A 19,697-nucleotide genomic window follows, 5' to 3' on the forward strand; every position below is an offset into this window, starting at 1 on the left:
TATCCGGATAGTAAAAATTATTGATATCCGAACTAACCCTAAACTGCACTACTGAGATCTCATCAAGTCCTGCCATTTAACTTAGGATATAATTCTTTGAGCAGTATCTTTAAGTATTTGTAGAATAAACAGTAATTAATTGTTTTTATTATTATACAGGCTAGCACTAAACACAGCATTCACTCCCTGTCAGCTTGCGAAATGAATATCCACCCATTCTGTCAGATTACTGTTAGACCCATTTATGTGTTGTGTATGTTCAACTTAAAAAGAAATTAGGCTAACTTCAGGTAGAACGTCAGATTATTATAGATGGTTTGATTTTAGTGGGTGTCTGAGTGCCATGGCAACCAAATTTTGCATTGGTCATCAAAAATTTAGGTTGGCCTCCACCACAACGTGGTTGGCCATGTGACTGATGTTTGGATGATTCTATTGTGTAAGGCGTGATCTATGTCAGGCTATGCTCTGCGCACTGCATGATTAGCTGGTGCTAATTGTGTATTTGCAAGAAATGACTTTGGCAATTGTGAGAAGGAAGAACTTTCATTAAACCTTAAGCCTATAGCAAATGATGCATTGTTTGTGTCTGTCAGACATCTTAGTTTTTCTACGAGCACCAATTCTTCCAGAGCCAGGATGCCCTGGGACATTATTCAACATCTATGTAAAGTTTTGTTAATAATTGTATAGGTAGCAAGCAGAAATAAATCCCATTTCTTGGTTAAAAGTTTCGTACGGAAATGCAATGTATATCAAGTAACTTTATGTTGCGTTGCAGTTTGCTGACTCAGTAACATTTAATTTAGCACTTGTTGGCTGTTGGCATAAAAATTAGGGAAAATGTTGATTTAATCCATATCAAAGCCTGTCTTTCTATGGAGAGGAAAGTGTGAAGCGTTATCAGACAACAAAAGCTCCATCTCATAACATTACAGGATGATCCAGGTAATGTGTCAATCTGCTGAGCTAAACAAGTTAATATATTTGCATGTATAATCTCAGTGTGTAGTGGTTAGGTATGTTCTGGTGTTGATTATTTATTGCTAATCTGCATAACTTCATGTAATACAATTACTTGTGTAATCTGTGCACCATCCTTGTGGTATAAATTTTGATTTCCAATCATATGTGCTGCAGATAACTATGTGCACATTTTAATTAATTTAGAGTTTATCCAAATTATAATTAAGAATAGAATAGAAATGTTCTGTTTGTCGCTGATCCACGTAAAGTATATATTGCTACTGTCTGCTTTAAAAGTAGTATCTGCTTTTAACTCTGATAAAATGTTGACATCCAAAGCTGTGCAATTTAAAGCAGCTTTGTTACGACGCTTGTTAAAGGTGAGTTAGTTCTGTTGATATTTTATTGTGTAATTTTGCTACATAGCGCATTAGAACTAATTTATAGTATGTTTTTTCCTGAGCTCCAAATACTTGCTCATAGCCTTTTTTATATTCAATAAAACGCATTAAAACTAATTTATAGTATGTTTTTTCGTGAGCTCCAAATACTTGCTCATAGCCTTTTTTATTTTCAATAAAACCCACTCCGGGAGGATTAACCTTGTCTTTGTAGACAAGTTTACGTCGCTCTACTTTCTAATTTGAATATAAAAATGCATTTAAGCAATAGGAAGATTTCATAATATACTACCGCAGACCAGTTAGAATATCCTTGGTCTGATGCCATTTAATTTGAAGTAGTGGAGATATACTGATTATGCTCTTCCTAAGTTCGGTTTCAGAAGATTCCGATATGTCACTTTTGGAATCTTTGGGTTTGCATCCTGCATCCAGGACGCTGTCATCATCGTGATCTTCTTCTTGATTACTATTATCATCTTCCAATATTTCATCGTTCAGGAACATTTGCTGCCGTTTTATTTGATTGAACTTAAGGTATGTTAATTACCCGCTGAGATATATACAACAAAGCACTGGACTAGTTGCCAAGTCTTAAGCTATGGACTGAAATTGTGTTGGTTGACTCATAAGTATTTTATTTTGTTTTTAGCCATTTTTATTTTGACCTAACAAAATTGCTTATTTGTAGAGGCCACAGTTCTTCCTCCAGTTACCCAAACATAATATTTTGTCGATTTCAGACCCAAACGTAATATTTTGTCGAAAAGTCAAGGTGTTTTATGGATTATAAAGAGTGCGTCGTGTTTTTTGGCGATAGATTTAGGTATAGCTTGTGTTATTTTCGTCCTATTTTCTCACACACATGTGACTTGCAGAGTAATTGCTGTGAGTTACATAAACTGGAATTTGAAAGCATTTTCTGCTGATTTTCTTGTAATAGATTGTATTGAAGATGACCTCCTATTGTACACCGTTACCGAAAAACGAAACCTGTGCTTTTAACCGAATTTAACCGCTATCGTACGACTTGGAGAAGCAAAAAACCTCTACAGACAAAGCCACGTAATTGTACGACTTATAATAAAAAAGATACGAAGGTTCAAAATTTCTTTGGTTAGTGTAGGGGCTAGGAATTTCACGCTGTGTCAGACCACGAAAAATGTTTCGTTACGTGCACTGTGTAGAATATTTCCTTACCTTTTATTCAGACGTGACTATGAGTTTGGCGAGGGTATTTTTTCGATCAGAGTGTGTGGTGATTTCGATTTCAACCTCCTATTGTACGCAATTACCAAGAAATGAAACTTAACCCTAGTGTCAGATGTGAATGAAGCAATGTTCTCTGAATTTTATTTTTAGGATGGAAGATATGAACGCATAAAAACAATGAAAAATGCTAGATGAAAATTGAAAATTTAACAATTGAATAAATGAAAGAAAGTTACAATGCATGAAAGTTGAAGAACGCAAAACACAATGATACAAAAACATTTAAGCCTAATTCAAATCAGTTTTTTTTTCCTTCCAGCCTTTGTGCCGTTCTAATAAAGGCTGCCACACGGTCTTGAATTTGTTCGGGTTTTTTTTTGCGCAACAAGGTAGGTCCCCCTTCGCTAACGCAGCCTTTGCATCCTTGAGGCGTATTCTTTCCCCGCTGTTGATTTTTTCCGCAAAGAAACACTTCACTTCTGAGAGCTCTTCTTGAGAAAATTGCTTTCGACTTTTCTGAAACACCAAATAGTAAATTAGGTAATACCAGGGTTTTACTTACTTCAATAACTTTCAAAGCTCAAGTTTCATTGTAACTTACATATGCTGGCACATCGGCTTCTTGTACGGGATTTTCTTTATTTTGTGGCTTGTCACTCACTTTCTCCGGAGAAGTTACCTCGGAGTGAAGTTCAGGTCTCGGTTGTGACGGTCCTTCTTGATTTTTTGGGTTTTCATTCACTTCCTCCGGAGAAGTTAGGCCTACCTCCGAGTGAGGTTAACTCGGTCCTGCACTTGGTTCCGGAATGACACATCCAGAAGTTTCGCCTTCCTCAGCCACGTTTCCCCTTCTTTCTTCTTCTACATCTGTGGTATCACGACCCTAAAACACAATAAAAATCAGTATGCCTAATTCCAGTTCAACGTTTATGCGAAATACAAAGCTTTTTCTTCACTAAACTGCAATCTTACATAATGGGATTAAATAGCTTCATAGGCGATGATGGACTCGTTGCTTTGCAGCGGATTGATGTAATGCGTTTCCTGTGTGGAAGGCAGGTGCGCCATATGCCCAGCCACCATTTCATTTCACCAAAAGAACAATATTTCGAATAGCTAAAAAATTGTGTTGATAAGAACTGATCTCCCCAACCTGTGTTGGCCAAAATCCACCGCATTGAGATGTGTGACAATGATAAATGCTTCTTTAAAAAATTGAATGTGTTTATACTAGAAATACCTGTTAATAGGCAACATTTTGCGGTTGTCTACGTTGTTAAGAGATTAAATGTAGAATTGAATTCAAAGATTAAAATTACAGAAGCTATATCTGACTCAATTTGCAATATAAGGTTCAAGTTTGTCTCTGCTCTAATTATTTTCATTAGAATCATGATTTTCATCTTTTGAAATATTTTGTACATAAGACCTGTGGTTAAATTCTTTAACACAAGTGTTTGTGATTTTCTGTGTATGAGTGAAAAAGATCATGAAAATGTAAACTTAAGGCAGGTTTTTTTATATGAAATGGAGTTATTGCATTTTACTAAAGATGTAAAGGGAACCACATCACCGTTGAAAAATATTTAACTTTTAAGAATGAATTCAGACCCATTTAACTTCATGGACTTATCAGGAAATGACTTAAGTAAATAGAAAGTATATTCAGCATTGGTGAGTAACCAACCAATAAAAAAATTGATTTTGTTGCTAACATTGCTATTAACATATGAACTATAAAGAAAGCATTCATCGTTGTAGGTAAATAAATCAAAAAGGTTTTGAAATAAGTCAAAGTTTATTAAGGCACAAAATATCTGTGGTGGAACACAAAACTTAAAATTTTCATGTTTTTGTTACTTTCTGCTTGTTTCATTGCTAGTTCTATGTCATCTTAGTGTGTTTATTTTCCTTTTGTTTGGATTCGATGCTCATTTTGTGCCACTTTAAATTTAAATTTCTGTGTTTTCTCCGCTGCTGCTTTTAACTAATTTTTAGTAGGTTCAGAAATTACGTTCACCGTTGCTTCATCTTTCTATTTTGTCTCTTACCTCCATTGTTTTCATCTTATAATCTTAGTTTTGTGACAACTGCACCGGTAATGTTTGGGCCATTTATCAGACTTATCTTAGGTCGTCATTATCACAATCTGCTGCTGTAAACATTCTGTTGTGCGAATGATAGAATTCTGATGTGAATGAAAGTTTCAAGTGAATAAAGTCAGCTAAGTAAACACTTATGCTCCTGCTTCTACAAACTTCTCGGGGAATCCAAAACGCTGTGAAAAAATTCTACCAAATCACTGGCTTGACATGACTAAACATTCTACCATACAATGCCATTATTACTTTGGAAAAGTTTGACAGAAGTTTTTCAACCTCGTTAATAACTAGCTGGACTTGTACCAAAGTGGTCAATATCTGTCGGATCTTTCCCAATTTAATCTCTAAACTAACTCTCAACACTTTTGTTTCGGTCGAAAACTGCAGATTTCTCAGCTTTGTGGAAAAAGTTACATCTGGATGATTGCTCGATGATGACTGACTTGCTTGCTTGCCTAGGTTGCACATTTCACCACACGCTGTTTTAACTCCTTAAGGAACGTTGGACAATGTTTTTGTTCTTTTCATCTCGTTGTCGTTTCCACACGATGAGAACCAAGATTACTGAATTTGTGTGTTTCTGTTGCAAACATAAGTATTTTGGTCACTACTTTAACATCGTTTAAAATCAGCTGGACTCATACCGGAGGAGTTGCAATTTCCCAACCAACTCTCATCACTGTTCTGTTTCGGTCGAAAACTTCAGATTCTTCATGATTGTGCCTTCAAAGATGTGATGAAAGAAACAACATCTCAAAACAACATTTAACTCGGTCAATCTTCATTTGTGTTAAAGTCAATGAAGTTTTCTCAATTACAGTTTTGGAGATTTAATGAGAAATATTTATGCGCTTGAAAAAGACGGACATTACAGACATTTCATCACAGGTTCCAAACATTTTGATGAAAATTAAAGCTTCCTGCGTTTTAAAGTTTTTTGGAACATTCATTCTGTGTTTTTGATCCTATTCCTCGTCGATCTTACAAGTTTAGCAGATACTTAATACCAATAGTTGTCGGTGTAAACATATTTCAAGACATGAATTGACAGTTGAATTTGCATTGCTGACCATGGTACAGTGAAGATTTTTTAGTTCTGGTCCAGTGCAGTTGTCTGTTAATGCTTTCTCCAATTTTCTTGAATTTTTCTTTGCAGTTTCTATTTCTAAATTATTATTGATTTGTTGCGTTAGTTGATTGTGCTTTAGTTAAATGAATGATAAATTTATGTGATTTATTAAAAAATATATGAAATCTATAATTACAGTTAAAAAAAAATGATTGAAAAAAAGAAAAGAAAAAACAAAAAAGGAAAAGAGTTGAAATTATAAAAAAAAATAAGACAGAAAATGTTTTTGCCTTATTGCGTATGTTATGTTTTTTGTGTCTTTGTGTAGAAAACTATTAATTGTCTGTGCTTGTGTGTGTGTTCCACCATATATCAGTTGATCTTTACTCAGTGATAAACCAATCCAAAGTAATAAATAATAGTAATATTATGCCAAGCACTCAGGCAATAATGAATGTAGGTAAAAAAAGGAAATATGTTTTTGAAGCATTGCAAAAATAAAGTTTTGTTTTCAGTCAAATTTACCCTGGTTTATCTGAAAGTTTAACAAACTGCAACATTAAAGCAAACTCAATCTAGGAAGTGCAATGCATTTGTGAACTTAATTGTGTCGTAGTTTAGGTAAAACTTGACTGTAAATTTGCGTAATACCATTAATGAACCCCTTTTTATTCCATTGGCTTCAGAGTCCTGCATGATATTTTTTCCTAATCTCGGATCATACACAGAGTAATCAACCATTAATATAGTTAATCATTTCATGATTAAAACATTGAAAGTTTAAATAATGTCAAACGCAATGATTTTGAGTTATTTTTTTCTAAACTTGCAGAGGAATTTACTGAAAATATTTAGAGCAGGGGCCTCTTACAATTGCAAGTCCAAAATTAGTAGTGATAGGGCACATCATGCTTAAGTGTATTAAATTAACTCTATATGAAAGCTTTTGTCTTTGTTAAAGAGTCGTCGTTTGGTTGAAAACCACTAAATGTCGTAGGAATTGTTGCGTAACATGTTGCATTGTGATGCAAATTATAGGCCATAGGCTGGGGATTTCTGTTTTAAAGGAAATAAGTCAAGTTATTCCAAAATACTTAAAATCCGCGCAATCGTTCACTTGTAACTCATTTACCAACAATTACCCTACTGTTAACTGCTCCTTTCTGGCCACTTATCTTTTATCCAATGCTTATCTTTGGCTCTGCTATCCCAGTAGCAGAGAAAACAAGGGTATTTGGTGTAACCACCTTGCTGTCCTAACAGAAAGTTCATCATTTTTATGTCTACACATAATCTCCAGCCATGATCACTGTACTTCAGTGTTTCCAGCACATTCTTAATGTTTTCATACGTTTCTTTAAGTGTCACAGAATGTCCTACTGGAATCGATGCACATTTATTTCCTTGCCACAACAAGACCACAAAATAATCCCGTGACATCTGCCCCCTGTCTAGTTCTTTTCCGTCCCCGAAAAGTTATTCAACGTCTGGATATAAACGTTTCTGATTACGGACTCGCCGTGGCGGTAGATTTCCTTCTGTCATGCGGAAGAGGAGCTCCTCGCGGGTCTTCACTTCCTCCTCGAGCTCGACAATTTTTCTTTCTCATCTCCTCGTTGTCGACCTGGAGATGAACATGCATATAAGCAACACTAAGATTTAACACTTCAGCTTCCACCTGGAGTCGAGGTCTTTGCAAAAGCCGCACGATAACCAGTCCGGGCCAGGTGCCGAGCCTATACCCCCCTGGGGTAGTGATCAGTGCTTCGTTCAATGAGAACACGTCAACGTTCCTTCGACAGCGGTGACCTCGGTTTCACTGAGACATGGCCATCGCACAGTGGTTAAATCGGCGACAAGTCGACGACGACGCTTCTTCCTTGTCCGCTGGGAGTTTTGAACGATGAGGTAAACCATCAGGATTTCCCCATGCGCTCTTCTAACTTCCTCTCCGGGATTGTTTTCCTATACTGCATGTTTGTTTAATATAGTGAGTTACCCTTTCAACGAAAAATGAAATAATGTAAAAATATCAAACAACTGTAACTGTCATTTACGTTTTGTGGTTAGCGCCGCTCTATGAAAAAGTGGATTTTTCATAACTTTATTCACTTCTGCCGGGTCCAACGCATTCCTGCGATTCCTTTCCTAATAACTCGCTTCCTAGAAAACGTGTTTGCCGTGTTTTCACGTCGCCGGCTATCTAGCGACCCCCATCAATTCTTGCACCCGCTGTAACTGTCATTTACGTTCTGTGGCTGCTTTTTGAAAAACTGAGTTTTTCATAACTCTGTCAACCTCTATTGGGTCCAACGCATTTCTGCGATCATTTTCCCTAATAACTTGCCTCCTGTAAAACGCAAAATTTTAAGTAATCTAGAGTGGTTAACAAACGTATATTTATTAACATGGAAGTAGTTTTACTTGCAATAACAAAACTAGCAGATACCAACACAAGTAAAGTATCCAAGGGTTTAAAAGTTACATGTAGGTGGCGCTTGTAATCACCTTTTCTTGAGAAATTTTCTGTAGGAGGCCCTTCTATTTTTCAGGTTGAGAAGGGCCTCCCCCACATTGAAAGATAATGCTAATTTTTTCAAAATTGCGAAGTTTAAAAAATTTGTCATCGCGTTTGAATGGGAAATAAACGTCGCCGGTGTCTTTTTTTCTTTTTGTAGTTTCTAAAATAAAGCAAGATGGTCTACTTCCATTTTTAAATACAAATAAATTTGCTAAGACTTTGAATATATACATTCTAAGAGTATATTACATAGTAGATTCTATCTATTGTATAACCAAAGAATATTGTATGTAACTAATCGAAATTGACATGAGGTTCTAACCTGCACGTGTTTTTTTTTGTAATCTTCAATATTGAAAGATTGTAAATTCTCAAATTCACAATCTTTAATGATGTTTCTTAACAAATGAACCCTGTCCCTCACCATGCTCTCCTCGTGTGCGCCTCCATCATGCCCCATTAAAAATTCAAAGAAATCTTTCATAATATCCTCCCAATTGAAGGAGGGACTCTCTTGCTGTACAAAGTAGCAATTACGTAAATCAATGCATAAGTTGTTTCAACTGCACAGTCAGTTTGTACTATATGTATTTAGCAAAACTTACGATTGGGACGCTTTTCCTGCGGCGATCTAAAGATGCCGCTATCGCCTTGGCCTCGGGTTCACCAGCGTGACTTTTGCCACGAAGGTGTCTCACAAGGCCAAGACGAGAAGCAAAACGACTCCGGCAACTCAAAATTTGGCATTCAAATTCGCCCTCCCCTTTGTATGTTTGGAGGTGGAGATCTCTCATATGCCGGCTTATGTTTGAATTCATGAGCCCACACACTCTACAAAAATTACTACCACCATAATTTCGTTGGTTTGGACATGTTTGGCTTTTGTGTTTTTTTACACTTAAAAGTTAAACGCTGCATCAATAAGCTGAAAATATTTTAAATTCTCTTCCATTCATACTTAAAAGCTGGCCAAAATTATAGTGGAACTTACGGACACTTTTTTTTTGGTCGGGGCCGTCTCTTTTTCGGTCCTCCACCACTTTCACTGGGTCCACCACCACACTTGAAAATTAAATTGCACTTAAGAAGCAGTAAGATTAAATAATTTTCTACCGCAGACCAATTCAAATCTCCTCGGTCTGATGCAAATTAATTCGAATCAATAGAGATATGCTTACTACAATCTTATTTAATTGCGAATCAGAAGATTCCGAAGCGTCACTCTCGGAATCTTCTGGCTCGTAGTCTCTATCCGAAACGCTGTCATCTACTTCATGATCGTGTTCGTCACCATCTTTTTCCCATTTTTCATCCTGCAGAAAAATTTTCTACCGTTTTATTCGATTGAGTTTAGCTGATGTTGTTTAACCCGCTGAGATAAATGTATTAAAGCACAACAGGACAAGCTAACAAGTCTAAATCTATGGACTGATATTGCGCTGCGCTGAAATGGGTTGAACTGCGAAAATAAGAAAATTTCAACATGTATCACAAATCATCAGATGTAAAATTTTTGTAGAAATGGTATTACGGTCATAAATTGTACAACAGTAAATCTGGGTAACATCTCAGCGCCACAGTCTTAAAGTATCGTGCAATAAAAAAAATAGGAATAAGTTTAGTAACGTCAGCAGCGGGTCAAGTTCTGCCACTCACAAAGATGTTAGTAATATCTTCCGGCCATTTGGCGAAATACTTCAGACAAACATTGTTGACAAACCAAAGTTAACCACCCGTTAAGGTTTCGTTACATTTCGTACCATTTAACCTGCATGCCAGAGGTTGTCAATTTATGGTGAGAGGTTTTCCGGTTTCAATGAATTTCGCCGTCTTCAAGCCACGCAAGCAGTTACTAGTCAACAAGCTTCTAGGTTGTCCTAATACAGGTTACTACAAGTGTGTTATGGATGTGGGTAGTGATAAGGTCACAGCTGAGTTTGTTAACGGTACGGTATACTTCAAACCATTCCATGGGGCAAACCTTAAGAAATGTGACTACAGTGAGCTTGTCATCTGTAGAAACCCAGCTAAAGCAACAAGCTTTTTATCTCGCCGAACTTTTTTAAATCTTAAATTTGCAATTGTGTTTTCCATTACCTGCATCGTACATTTATTACAGTTATTTGTTTTAAAGTATCTGGTTTTTCCGATTTAAAGCTTTACGCTCCAAAACGTGTCCACAATTGCTGTAAAAAACACTCAATGCATCAGCAGGGCTTTGTTTTACCAAACCAAAAGTAATATAATAAACAAAAAATAAATTAAACATTTTTAGTCACAGAAACCATCTATCCAGGTTGTGTCTTGTGGGATTTTCGGAAGGTATTCCTGACATGCTTGTAGACAGCTTGTCAACTTTTCATCAAATTTCTCCTTTGCTTCAGCAACCATTGGATGTGTTGTTGCACTGTCAAATCATCCCTTTTTTAATAGTTTTCTACATGAAAGGAGAATGTGGTGACTAAACCCGAATAATTCAACGACGTTTCCTGGTCTTGTGGCCATGCTTTAGCTATTCGACCAGCATATTACGGACCGCGCTAGTCCGCTGCGAGTTTTCGATTATCAGATAGACCATGTGGATTTTCCCATGCAACATCCACCAAGCGTTTCCACAAAAGACTGAAATTTTAAACCATCTCTTAAGATCTTCGCCATACTGAAAAGGTGGTTTTGTAATATCACTGAATATCTTCATCGACAATTAAACAAGACATTCACACATTTCTAAAGCTCCAACCCTTAATTACAAAGCGCATTCCTTATTTCTAGTTGTAGATTCATAACAACGCTTGTTAAAAAATAGGCAAATCCCGTTCCTTCATCCGATATTATCTGCGTCGTTGTTTGGGAAAGATGGCAGTTGGTCTTAAAGTTGACATCCTACTCACTTCATCTGGTCTCTGTGTTTCTTCTGCATGGACTTCATGCGTCGCCAGTTTGTTACAGGTAACTTAATATGGGCTTCCATAGGTCGTACTAGACTTCGCCAATCCTTCTGGAACGTTTGCATGGGTTTGGCACTTCCCATACTTGAGGTATCTAACAAGTCATCGTCAGATTCGCCTTCCAGGGCTGCCCTTTGCACACTTGCATCAGCACGAGACATTGCAATTTTAAAGTTGAGTTCCTTCCTCTGGATCCTTTGTTTAGCTTCAGCCTCAAGTCTCTTGGCTTCAGCCTTCGCTTCAATCATATCCTGGTCAAACGTCAGCTGTGCTTCAAATTTTGCTTGTTCTGCGTCAATTTGAGCTTGCCGCAGTCTCTTCCTTCTACCGCTTGAGCAAGTGCTAACCTTGGAAGACCGAGCCGACACATAAGAACGTTGAGTTGAAGCATCTATGTTGCACTGCTGGGTGTATACAGTATACTGATCATCAGCTTCCCGCTTCTTTTCTTTCATTTCCTGGAGTTTCTCGATTGCCTCTGTCCGCTGCTTATCATGTTCAGTGTCTTGTGGGATTTTCTGAAGGTATTCCTGACATGCTTGTAGACAGCTTGTCAACTTTTCATCAAATTTCTCCTTTGCTTCAGCAACCATTGGATGTGTTGTTGCACTGTCAAATCATCCTTTTTTTAATAGTTTTCTACATGAAAGGAGAATGTGGTGACTAAACCCGAATAATTCAACGACGTTTCCTGGTCTTGTGGCCATGGTTGAGTTCTTCAACCAGCGTATTACGGACCGGGCTAGTCCGCTGCGAGTTTTCGATTATCAGATAGACCATGTGGGTTTTCCCATGCAATATCCACCAAGCGTTTCCACAAAAGACTGAAATTTTAAACCATCCCTTAAAATTTTCTTCATACTGAAAAGGTGGTCTTGTATTATCACTGAATATCTTCATCGACAATTAAACAAGACATTCACATGTTTCTAAAGCTCCAACCCTTAATTACAAAGCGCATTCCTTATTTCTAGTTGTAGATTCATACTAAGTTCAATCCTTGCATTTTTATGGCTTGATTAAAGGTTTTGTGCATTGCTCTTTTATAAAAGAACAATATTTGGAATGACTAAATAATTGTGATGACAAGAACTGATGTCTCCAACCTGTGTTGGCCAAAATCCACCGCATTGAGATGTGTGACACTGATAAATGCTTTAAAAAATTGAATGTGTTTATACTAGAAGTAACTGTTTATAGGCAACATTTTGCGATTGTCTACGTTGTTAAGAGATGAAGTTGCTCAAAATTAAAGAAACTATATCTGACTCCACTTGCATTATAAGGTTGCAAATATATCTCGGTAGACCAGCAAATAAATAATTTCACGTGCTGACAAATGTGATGTAACATAAGGTACTCGGTAGTTAACAACGTTGGACACGCAAGTGTATATAAAGAAAAATAATCAACGCAAAATCGTGAGTTAATGAGGAAAGTATAAGGATAATGTCCAAACCACTTTATCAAAGAAATGTTTAATCCGTTTTTATGAAATACTTGTCAAAATTTCTAATAACTGCTCAACTTCCAACTTGTAGGTTAAATTTAATCGCCAATGTGTGATTTCCAAACGAATTGGATGATACAACAAGCCTTATTCATAAGTTTATGTGTAAATTGAGGACATTAAGACATAAGTTAAATGTCTTGGTAAATAAAAATTTGCATACGACGCGATTTAGTTTCAAGTTTGTCTCTGCTCTAATTATTTTCATTTGAATCATGATTTTCATCTTTTGAAATATTTTGTACATAAGACTTGTGGTTAAATTCTTAAGCACAAATATTTGTGATTTTCTGTGTATGAGTGAAAAAGATCATGAAAATATAAACTTAAAGCAAATGTTTTTATGAAATGGAGTTATTGCATTTTACTAAAGATGTAAAGGGAACCACATCGCCGTTGAAAAATATTTAACTTTTAAGAATGAATTCAAACCCATTTAACTTCATGGATTTATCAAGAAATAACTTAAGTAAATAGAAAGTTTATTCAACATAAGGTAGCAACAAGCCATTCAAAAGTTGATTTCGTTGATAACATTGCTATAGGCATAGACATAGGAACCATAACAAAAGTATTTGTTAACTTACGTAAATGAATGTCAAAAAAAGTAAAAGTTCATCAAGGCACAAAACTATCTGTGGTGGAACACTCAAGTTTAGATTTTCATATCCATGCCGTTAATTTTAACTTTCTGCATGTTTCATTACTAATGCTATTTCATCTTTATGTATTAATATTGCTTTTATCTGGTTGTAATGTTCAAATTCTATTTCAATGCTCATTATCCGCCTCATTAAATCCTAATCTTTTTTTTTACTCCTGATATCATCTAAATTTTAGTAAATTTTTCGTCTTTGTGTTTTGTTATTTACCTCAGTTGTCTTTATCTTTTAATCTTAGTTTTGTGACAACTGCACTGGCAAGTTTTCATCTCATCTTGGGTTGTCATTATCACAAAGTGCTGCTATAAACATTCGATTCTGCCAATAGCAGAATTCTGACGTGAACGTTACAGTTTTTAAAGATTTGTCAGTTAGTAAACATGGTGTCTGCTTCCGCAAACTTTTCGTCGAATCCAAAGTACTGCGGATGGTGAAAAAATTACATCAAGTTGCTTGCTTGCCATGGTTGGACGTTCCACCACACAACGCCGCTTTAACTACTTTGGAATAGTTCAACAATGTTTTGCTCTTATCATCTTCCTGTCATCTACACTCAAAGAGAAACCGATTTATGACTTTTTATGTTTCTGTTGCAAACATAATTATTTTGGCTGCTACTTCAACAGCACTAACAATCAGCTGGACTCAAACCGAAGGAACTTCGATTTCCCAACTATTTCTCATCACTGTTTTGTTTCGGTCGAAAACTGCAGATCTCAACTTTGTGTGTTCGATGATGTTGTAAAAGAAACAACTCAACCCTGACGAGGAGGGGAGCTGCAATTGGTAGCTGAATATGCTTGAGCCGACCTCATACGAAAGAAGAAGAATGCCGTCTCGGAGATTTAATAAGAAATATTTATGGGTTTAAAAAAGACAGACATTTCATGATAAATTTCAAAGAACATTTAAATCCTGATATTTGAAGCTTGTTGGAACATTCATTCAATGTTTTCCCATTTTATGTCGATCTTGCAAGTTTGGCAGAAACTTTATACCAACAGTGAAGCTGAGTTTACTTTTTGATCAAATATGTTCGTGGTCTTTCATTATATGAAAAGATGAAGTTGCCGGTATAAGCATATTTCAAGACATTAATTGACAGTTGAAATTTCCTAAGTTCTGGTCCAGTGCAGTTGTCTGTTAATGGTTTCTCGAATTTTCTTTGCAATTTTCAATTCTAAATTGTTGTTCATTTGTTGTGTTAGTTGATTGTGCTTTAGTTGGAATGATAATTTTTTGTGATTTATTAAAAAAGATTGAAAATCTAAAATTACAATTGAAAAAAAAGAAAAAAATTATTGAAAAAAAGGGAAAAAAAGAAACAAAAAAACCAAAAAAGGAAAGAAAGAGATTAAAAAAAAACAGAAAATATTTTTGCCTTATTGTGTATGTTATGCTTTTTGGTCTTTGTGTAGAAAACTATTAATTGCTTGTGCTTGTGTGTTCCACCATATATCAGTTGATCTTTACTCGGTGATAAACCAATCCAAAATAATACATAATAGTAATAATATTATGCCATGTAATCACACAATAGTGAAAGTAGGTAACAAAAAATTAATTGTTTTCGAAGCTGTGCAAAGATGATGTTTTGTTTTTGGTCAATTTTAACCTGCATTATCCGAAAGTTAAACGAACTGCAACATTTTAGCAAAAGTTCCTAAAAAAACAATTCCTTAATATCAAGAATTTACTGTTTTTAAATACGCCTCTGATATTTATTTCGACATTCAACCATTTGGCCAGAAATGATATAACACAGTCGCAGTAACACCCCCAAAAACACCAACCCGGTTAACCTTCCTACCCACCTTTTTTTCATTGGCTTCACAGTCCTGCATGATATTTTCTCAATCTCCGATCATACACAGAGTATTCGGCCATTAATATAGTTTAGCAAATCTTTATCGAAACCAGATGGTTGAAACATTTAAAGTTTGAAAAATTGTCAAATGCAATGCTTTTGTGCAATTTTTTTCTGAACTTCCAGTGAAATTCTGTGAAAATATTTAGAGCAGAGGTAACCGGCCTCGTTAATTGCGAGCTGCAAAGTTTAAAGATTAGTTAGAAGCTGATCTCAATTGATGCTTTTCGAATGAAAAGTGTTAGAAGTAAATGAGTTCAATTACAATTGTTTGCCGCTTAGAAGATGGGAACTAAGTGTATATGTCATAAGTGTATATATATATATGTGTAGTATTACACATAAGTGTATTAAATTAAAACTAAACTAAAGCTATAAACAGAGTTAACTTTTCCGGAGTTGTTAAAATAAATGTTGGTTCTAGAAACTCAATATTTGGTTGGAAATCACTAAATTCATAAAAATTGTTGTGTAACATGTTGCATTGTGATGCAAACTATAGGCCACAGGTTGCGGATTTCCGTTTTAAAGGAAATATGTCAAGTTTGTTCAAAATCCAAATCCAAAAATTCCTAAAAACCACTCAATGATTCGCTGGTTACACTTCCACCAATCATGATGCTCTTTGAACTCTAACGTGGTGAAACATGTCAAGCTTATCAACATTTTCATTCTGCGTAGTATGTACTTAAACCTAGAATAATGTGGTATCTCATGTTTTAAAGTGATGTGGAAGCCAATGTTAAAGCTAATATCGCTCAAAAGTTGATTTTGATTCCATTCATTGTAAAACTCGCGTTAGGTGGTGACTCGCGTTAGGTGGGGTTGCATTTTACTATCTTATTTGACAAATTCTAAGTTGATTTTACCTTAGAGCAGAACAAATTGTCCCCATGAATCTTAAATGAAGTTACGCAATGTTGTATGTCGCCTTTTTTGAGTTCTTTTTGTAAGTTTTGATCTGTATTCCTCAAGATTCTTGGTTGGCGTATCAACCTAAGATGTACTTGGCAACCAATAGCATCAAAATTTCCATGAATTTGCAGAAGTTGATGGAGTAGATGCAGAGTTTATCTTAACTTATGCTATTTTGACTTTATTAACCTGCTGCATTAAAAGTCTGACTCTATGGTTGCGTGCGGTTAGAAATGTCTAACCTTGTGTCAGCCGTAAGCATTTACTGTTCCAACAAACGCGAGTTACCCAAAAAGGTATTTTATTGAAGGTGCTGTACACTTTCTCAATTTACGCGTGACCAAAATACACTAATACCACTGCTAATAAGATGTTTATTGAATTACAATCACCATGACTATCGTAGTTAGGTAGTACAACTCGCTAAATCTTACCGTCGGGCCATTTCTCGCACAAAAGTTCGAGCTTATAAAACGTGGTGCGATGTGGCGGAAAACGACAAAAAAGCATGAACATTTCAAAGCGTGTGAACGAGCAAAATAATGCGTTGGCAGATTACATTCGGTTAAAGCCGATCGTTTTCTTGGAAACGACCTGAAAACGTACAAAAAAGGGAAGTTTCACACGAGGTTATCCAAAGCAAGTTTTCAAACATCCAACGATAATAAATTAATAAAAACAAATGTATTTTCTATATTAAAACCAACTGTAGACCGAATACCCGCTCGGCACTTCCCAGCCGAGCACCACCCCACACAAACACAGATTCTACCGTTGTCACGCAATGAGCAAATAAACTCGAGACGCTAAATACCAATTAGGTCCTAGTGGTAGCGATGTAAGGCGTCACAAGATATAGACTAAAAACATGCGTACATATGAATGTGTGTACAGAAGTTGACTCACACATTGGACGAAATCAACCAACAAGATTGGCGAGAACAAACAGTGCAAAATGTGAACAATTGACTCCCTAATTGGGTAATTAGAATGCAGTTTATCTAAAGCAGGTAACAGCTCACACCGTAAACAAGTGACTTACAAATTTGGTGACGCCATATGAAAATGTGTTTGTTCTAAAACGGGTGCGTAGAAATAATCCCAAGACATCTCTCCCCGGTCCAGTTCTTTTCCGTCCCTGGAAAAGTTATTCAAGGTCTGGATAAAAACGTGTCTGCTTACAGACTCGCCGCGGCGACTCGTGGTCCTCCAGATTTTTTCGTTGTATTCCAGTTATTGTGGAAGACCTACAACCAAGCCTACAAATTATTCTTGCAAAGATATCGCCACAAACGAAATTTATTTCTTGTTTGGTCAATGAGCCCAGTGTCTTACATCGGCGGCTGCTTCCTTTTCTCTTTCATATGCTTCAAATTTTTTACCATGGAAAGAATGTTTTCTTAGTTTTTTGATTGATTTGTCCTTAACAAAACGTTCTCTATTCTTTTTTCTCTCTCTTTTTTCAGTCTCTGCCTCTGCAACCATTGGTTGACATATTTTGAAACCACGAACTCTCTGAAAACGTACAAGCGTTAGTATTTCCTGTTACAATATGCTATATATAATTTCGCATAACTGGCTCCCGTTTGAACCGCAACCATTTCGGCTTCGTTTATGCCACTTATTGTAGGGATATCCTTCAGTTGGTCAACTTCATACTCGTACGGATCGCGTTGGCTTTTTAAAAAAGACTTTGGTCTTCATACCGAAGATAGGAACGTTATAATGATGTTGCCAAAGTAATTTATCTTATGTTATTTCCTTTGCCTCCATAAATTTGAAATAAAACTTTGAGAATTCATAATTAGAAATAAAATGTAATTAGGCTACATGACCCATATTCACACAACGTTGAGCGCGCGACGATGACGCCGTCAGCTCTATCACATAGTTTTAGGCTAAATATCATCCAAAGAACGCCGAATGAGTTGCCAGACTTTGTTCTGCACCTGCTTTGGCGTTTTGGAAGACTTCTTGCATTTGGGCAGGTTCCCATCTGCAAGGGCCGTTTTAGCTTTGTTTATTGTTATTCCTTCTTTCTTTTGTATGTACCTTTCAAAAAGGGCATTTACTTTGTGCGACTCGTCCGCTGTAAACTGTCGCCGAGATTTCTGTTAAAAAAACAGTAAGTTTTTCAAGTTCATAAATAATCAAGTCATTGAAAATAAACTACCGCATACACAGCTATAATAGGCACATGTTTGTGAAAAAAATTTTACGTTTTAATTTGGCGATACAAATGTAAAAAAAACTTAACCAAGACCTACCACAATTGTAACTTTTTTCTCTCTCTTTAAGTTACGATGTGGTTTTATTGGCTAAATTTATCAAAATACTGTTAATGTTACATAATATTAAATATGTATATATATATATGCTATATATTACAATATACTAAAATGTTTAGAATAGTACTTACCGAGAAACTATAATGAGTGAAAGATTTCCTCTTCCTAGAGGGGGTTGATGATATGCTGGGGCTCCCCTATATTATTAAAAAAACTTTTGGTATATCAAGAAAACTGTACAGTGTTTTTCCTCTACTAAAATGGTTATGGTTATTATTACGGTATGCATACATTTGATAACCACATGTTTCATTCATATATGAATTTGTCACGTAAAGTATGTGGAGTGAAACAAACACTATCAGTCAAACATCAGGACCGTGACCCGACACCTTATCGAAAGACACTTTATCGAACGACACTTAATCGAACGACACTTTATCGAAAGACACTTAATCGAACGACACCTGATCGAAACGACACCTGATCGAAACGACAGTTGATCGAAAGACACTTTATCGAACCGAAAGTTGATCAAACGACACTTTATCGAACCGACAGTTAATCAAAACGACAGTTGATCGAACGACACTTTATCGAACCGACAGTTCAAGCAAGATTTTTGCGTGTTTCTCAAACATTGAAACAATGGGTCATTGTGATGTTCAGCTATCTGTCCATGTTTGTTTGATAAAGTTAGATTTTGTAATTTTTGAGATATTGTGATATTTATATAATTTTGCTCTCTCTCCGCATTGAAACGTATTACTCATTTACGCACCAATAACTTGACTAACTATTCTTTTTCGTTCTCTTTTCACAGCGGGGGCGCGGCGTAACAAGAAGAATTTATAGAAATGTGTCACTTTTAGAAATACCTAATTTACACTAAATTCACTTTCTTTAGTTTTACAATTATGATGTATACAGGAAGCCAGATGATGTTTCTACTAACCTGTAATAATCTCATCGTCTACGACGCATAGGTTTCTAGTAATTAACGATTGCAAATGTGTGTGCGGGGTTGGCCACACCTAGTTTTTTTAGTAAACTCGCGAGCCTGGTTAGGATAGGGTTAAAAGATCCACAATTTATTGAAACAACTGACGATATGCACTGTTAAAAGAACGACAATTTATTAAAAGAACTGACAACATGCACTGTTAAAAGCACGACAACTGACGAAGTGCACATTTCAATCGCATTCATTTAATCACAAGTTGTGTGCAATTGCTC

At 36.0% G+C, this 19,697-nt stretch overlaps 1 protein-coding gene across 1 annotated transcript; it reads right to left on the reverse strand.

The window, feature by feature from the left end:
* Window positions 1-1,655: 1,655 nt before the first annotated feature.
* On the reverse strand, window positions 1,656-10,170 carry LOC143453090 (uncharacterized). Its single transcript, XM_076954239.1, has 12 exons — window positions 10,032-10,170; window positions 9,450-9,584; window positions 9,263-9,333; window positions 8,877-9,102; window positions 8,594-8,788; window positions 8,259-8,431; window positions 8,049-8,100; window positions 7,270-7,374; window positions 3,375-3,462; window positions 3,181-3,293; window positions 2,931-3,095; window positions 1,656-1,877 (listed from the first exon to the last, which is right to left on the reverse strand). Exons 1-12 carry the CDS (start codon window positions 10,032-10,034, stop codon window positions 1,656-1,658), a joined length of 1,548 nt encoding a protein of 515 aa, XP_076810354.1. The 5' UTR covers window positions 10,035-10,170.
* Between the last annotated feature and the right edge of the window lie 9,527 nt (window positions 10,171-19,697).

Source organism: Clavelina lepadiformis, chromosome 4, assembly GCF_947623445.1.
Source record: "Clavelina lepadiformis chromosome 4, kaClaLepa1.1, whole genome shotgun sequence".
NCBI lineage: Eukaryota > Metazoa > Chordata > Ascidiacea > Aplousobranchia > Clavelinidae > Clavelina > Clavelina lepadiformis.